Consider the following 5032-nt stretch of genomic DNA (forward strand, 5'->3'; position numbering starts at 1 on the left):
TGTGGTGGCAGACGTGACCGGTTATAATTGAGAGAGGTGGGCCAGACGTCATTGAATCTTAGTTGTCTGCTATCAGAAAAGTAGGTTGATGATCGAGGATAAGATCAGAGAATCAAGAACCCCATTCCACAACTTACTCACTCTCCCACTTCCACAGGTACTACTGCATTTCTCTGATCAACAGACACAGAATCTCAATAACGCCTTGCAGTTTGCAACTTAACTCATCTCATTTGTTTGTACGTGTTTTCTTCTTGACAGAGATCAAGAGCATATGGCAGGATTGGCAGCTGCTGCGGCCGTCCCCAGTGGTATCGTTCTTAAAGTTTTAACCGCAAATAACTATGAAGATTGGAGTTTTCGGGTCAAAACTTATTTGCTGGCCAAGGGTCTTTGGAAGGTGGTCGAATCCGCCAAGGAACCTCCTAGGGTAGAAGGTGGTGATGAGGCCGAGTTTGAGGCTTGGAATGAGAAGAATGCAGAGGCTTTGCATGCTATTCATATTTCTTGCGGGGAAGATATCTTTCCTTTTATCCGGGGCATCGACACCGCTAAAGCTGCCTGGAATACTTTGGAAAAGAAATTGAAGCCCGCTGGATCTAGACTACCAAAAAGAGAAGGTATACGTACAACTCAAAATAAACCAAACGGTATTGGGCTACTTGAATCTTTATTTAATCGGTACTTTATAATCAACTTCAATTTCAAAACAATCATTTTAGAATTTAGACTTAACTTTTGATATGTTTGTTACAAAAAGAATTAAAAAAGAGATTTAGAAAAGCCGAAAAAGGAAAGTGTACCTAATTCTATTGAAGAAAGTCAAGAAACTTTGCAAGCTTTATAACGAAAACATGTAGTATCGTTGATAACTGATCCTAAACTTAATTTTGAGCTCCGACTCTTATATTAATGATGTAAAACCATAGTTGCAAAGTAGTCGGATCAAGTACAAATTACATTACCGGATGGAAAAATTATTATTTGTACCCAGAACACCACGTAACATTTGGTCATCTCAAATGCTATTGGTCTAAGTGTTCTTATCTTATTTCTAATTGGTCCATTTATTTACTTTTACTATACTCTTTTTTTCACCCCATGTTGGTCCCCACATGAATTAGAGTTATATCATTGGCTAGGAAGATCAAATGACAGTGTCACGTAGTGTTCCGGGTACATGGAATAATTACTCAGAGTTGGTGTATTTAGATTCTTTATTCTTTAAATTTTGATCTAGTTTTACAAAAATAAAACAAAATTCAAAATTCAAAAGTCAATAAAAATGAAAGTAAATCATATTGCTGCCATCAACTACTCATTTGCTATCTGAAAACATATGATATTGGATCATTCTAAAACAGTCCGGGCAAAACTTTTCCTTGATAAAAAAAATTCAAATTGTAAAGATAATATTTTTGCAATCCAAAATCAGATCATGAGATTAAATAGCCACTGATCTGAGAAGAGGAGGAGAAGCTTATTTAACTTTTTATATGGACTAGTGCTTATATATGATCTTATTTTATATATCCCTGGCCTAAACTATTTGACTATCCTCCGTCCCTGTATACCTAACTCTCTCCATATTATTGTTCAATTTGAGCCATCTGACGTCCCATTTCCATAGTCATCCTTATGCAATATCAAATGGGAGCACTTGAAAATTAGTTTGCTATATTTTCTTAATATAAGTGGGGCGTTAGCCTGAATTGATATCTACATGAAGAAGAGCGAGAGATGCATTAAAAAAGAATCTTGCAGTCCTTCAAATAAGAAAAAAGACTGCAAAGATGGTTTGTACGTAAAAATCTCAAACTGGATGGACAAGAACCTTTGCATTGTTTTTCAGACCCAACAAACTTGTTTGATGTTGGTTCAATCACAACTCGCATCTTCTTAATCTTTAATTTGCCAAGTCTTTTAATACAAACGAAGACGCAAATGGGAAATGAAAAAACAAATAAAAAACACGATTCTTTTATCTATAAATCAGAGGTAAGGGTACTGCATTTCCTGCACATAGAACTCAGACGTTAACTACAGATCGATTTCCGAAGATAGCCAGCCTATCGGATCAGTGAGTAATATATTGTGTTTCAATTCCCTCTAAATTAATTTCCTTGCTTGATTTCACTTGTATATATGCTCTCGGAAACTCCATTGACATGCAATTTATTATCTAGCTTATTGTATGAATATGATTGATAGATTGTTCGAGCATGGCTGCCCCAGTTGTCCCGAGTTTGATTGTCAATGAACTTCTTAATAAGCACAACTACGAAGATTGGAATGTTCGCGTCAGAACCTATTTAGTAGCTAAAGGTCTCTGGAGTGTTGTAGAAGATGCCACTGATCCTCCTCTCAAAGGCAAATATAAACGTGAGGCTTGGGAAAAGACCAACGCCGAGGCTCTGCATGCAATTCATCTTTGTTGCGGGAATGATGCCTTTAATGTTATCAGGGACGAAGAGAGAGCCCACGAAGCCTGGATTGCTTTAAGAAAATTTCGTTACTCAGGTAAGTACATATGGAAACATCTATTTTCGTTCGAGATAAGTTGTTCCAGATAAGTTGCAAAGATAAAAATAGAACTAATTTCAGTTTACCCCCATTAACTTTAGGTGGATCATCATGTTAGTCATTATTCTTTCAATTTCATCAAAAACACCTCTCGAGTCTCAATTTTCATCAGCCGCGCATGTCCAAACCTCTAATCTCCATCTAATTCTTCTGTCAAGTGATGACTTGATATCAAGAAGAAAGTCAAATTCCGAAAGTAACCTTTCAGACCATTTTTCTCCCATATCGATACACATCTCCGTTCCCATCATAACCCCTAACCTTAACCTTAGTGATTTTAATGAGATTGAATGCAATTTGTCTATTTTTCCCTTTTTCTATAAGCCTAGTGACTTCAAATTTGGTTTTTTTCTTAATACCACGTCATCACATGACGAGAAATTGTATGGAAATCAGAAGTTTGGACACGGCTGATGAAAATTAGAAGTCGAGATGTGTTTTTGATGAAATTGAAAGAAAATAGACTAACATGATGTTCGACCTAAAGTTGATGGGGGTAAACTGAAATTAGTCCATAAAAATAAGTGTTATTCATGTATTATTGTATCATATATGGTTTATAACTACTTTTATTTGATAACATATTGTGCGAGAAAGTTTAGGGAAGTTACAAAATCTAGCTAACAATGTTAAAGGAATTGGCTAAACATATAAGATTACAATTGAAGAATCCTGATAATTAATGATGTTTTCCAACAAATACAAATCAAATTGAACTTATTTATAACTTAACATCACGATTCCATTTCATATGACTGGAGATTTGATCTTAAAGTGATGATGACACCTCAGGCGATACTACTGATACTGAGTCAACGAAAGAATTGGAGGAGAAAGAAGATGTTGAGACAGAAAATGAAGTTGAAAAAGAAGTTGAGAAAGAAGCAACTGATAAAGGTAATGTATCGTAGAACCTAGCAATCGATCACTTCTTTTTATATATTCTAACCTGCAGTACAACAAAAGATCATTCAATAGAAGGAAAGTTCATTGAAGGATTAAAATGTTTTCCCATCAGATAAAGTAAATTTGAGTGGTCGATCACATGTATTAATTAAAATCAAGGATTTCATTTTCAGGCGATCATCAAAGTGATCATGATGATCAACCAAAGGAAGTACTAGAAGAAGCTGATGAACTAGAAGAAGTGGATGAAGGTATTGATTTATTGTTTCCAAGCTATTGCTTTACCATATATAGGATTATGTTATATCACACCTAGTTTAGCTGCAAAGTGAGTTCTCCTAATTTTATTTCTTTTTAACGAGAAAACGAGTTCTCTTAATAATAATATAGATAAGGGTAAATGGATGAATTGGCACGCATGCAGGAGAAGGAGATGGAGATGAGAACAGTGGCAACGACAACACTGACAACGATGCAGTTGATTATGAAGATTTGTTTCGTGCTGCGAAACATTCTAAGTGGGATTTAGTGATGGACTTAATTAAAAAACATCCCAAGGCAGTACAAGAAACCGCTCCAACAGACGAAGAGAAGACAGTTCTTCATTATGCAGTCGAAGATATGAGAGTGGATATCGTACAACAGTTGATGCCGCTTATCAAAGACGAAGATGACTTGGACAGATGGGACAGTGAATGTTATTCAGCTCTTGAATATTGTTATATGTTGCCTGATAAAGATGAAATGGTTGAAATAGCTAAATGCTTGGTTCAAAAGAAGAGAGAGCTAAGTGCAAGTAGTTTCGATGATCCGTTTTTACTTGTCGAAGCTTTCACGAAAGGCAGACCTAAACTGGCTGACTATCTCTTCAACGTCACTGAATTCGAAACTGACGATCCTCACGCCGCTCAACTTATTTCCCTCAGTTTTAGCACCAAAAGATTTGGTAAGATTGAATTATATATAAGATAGTTTATGAATAACTTTTGCCACAACTTAAATCTTCATATATTTTACATCATAACTGTACTGTGGTTATGTTCTTCGATTGCACTCTAGATATCGCGTGCAAATTGATTCAGCAAAACCCAAGGTTGGCCATTGCTGAAGACTTCTCTGGAAATTCCCCGTTGAACGAATTGGCATGTACACCTTCTGCATTCTTAAGTGGAAGCCGGCTCAAATTTTGGGAAAAATGGATTTATCATGGTTAGTATTGTTTTCATTCCATCTTAATTAGTAGTAATATGTTTTTTTCTTTTCTTTTTTAATTAAACTCCACAATTTTGATAGTTCTAGACTTCTAGTCTTCTAGACGTACATATATAATTAAGCGGTGAACGACCAATAGACTTAATTTAGTTCTTATATATATTCTTCTTCGATTTTTTTTTTGAAAGTATATATTCTTCTTCGATTGTTCAACGGCCATGGTTTATAGTATCTCGATCTTCTTCTTCTTCAAAAAAAAAAAAAAAAAAGAAAAAAAAAAAAAAGATTGATCATTTCCATTGATTGCCACAAGCAGCAGTATAAAGCATTT

The 5032-nt window shown here is 35.3% G+C and overlaps 1 protein-coding gene across 1 annotated transcript; it reads left to right on the top strand.

The window, feature by feature from the left end:
* LOC101305098 lies at positions 1-4703 on the top strand. The gene is made up of 7 exons (XM_004305969.1): positions 1-157; positions 262-620; positions 2212-2520; positions 3376-3480; positions 3663-3740; positions 3914-4435; positions 4549-4703. Exons 2-7 carry the CDS (start codon positions 275-277, stop codon positions 4701-4703), a joined length of 1515 nt encoding a protein of 504 aa, XP_004306017.1. The 5' UTR covers positions 1-157; positions 262-274.
* The last annotated feature ends 329 nt before the right edge of the window (positions 4704-5032 follow it).

The sequence above is a fragment of the Fragaria vesca genome, linkage group LG6 (assembly GCF_000184155.1).
Source record: "Fragaria vesca subsp. vesca linkage group LG6, FraVesHawaii_1.0, whole genome shotgun sequence".
Taxonomy (NCBI): domain Eukaryota; kingdom Viridiplantae; phylum Streptophyta; class Magnoliopsida; order Rosales; family Rosaceae; genus Fragaria; species Fragaria vesca.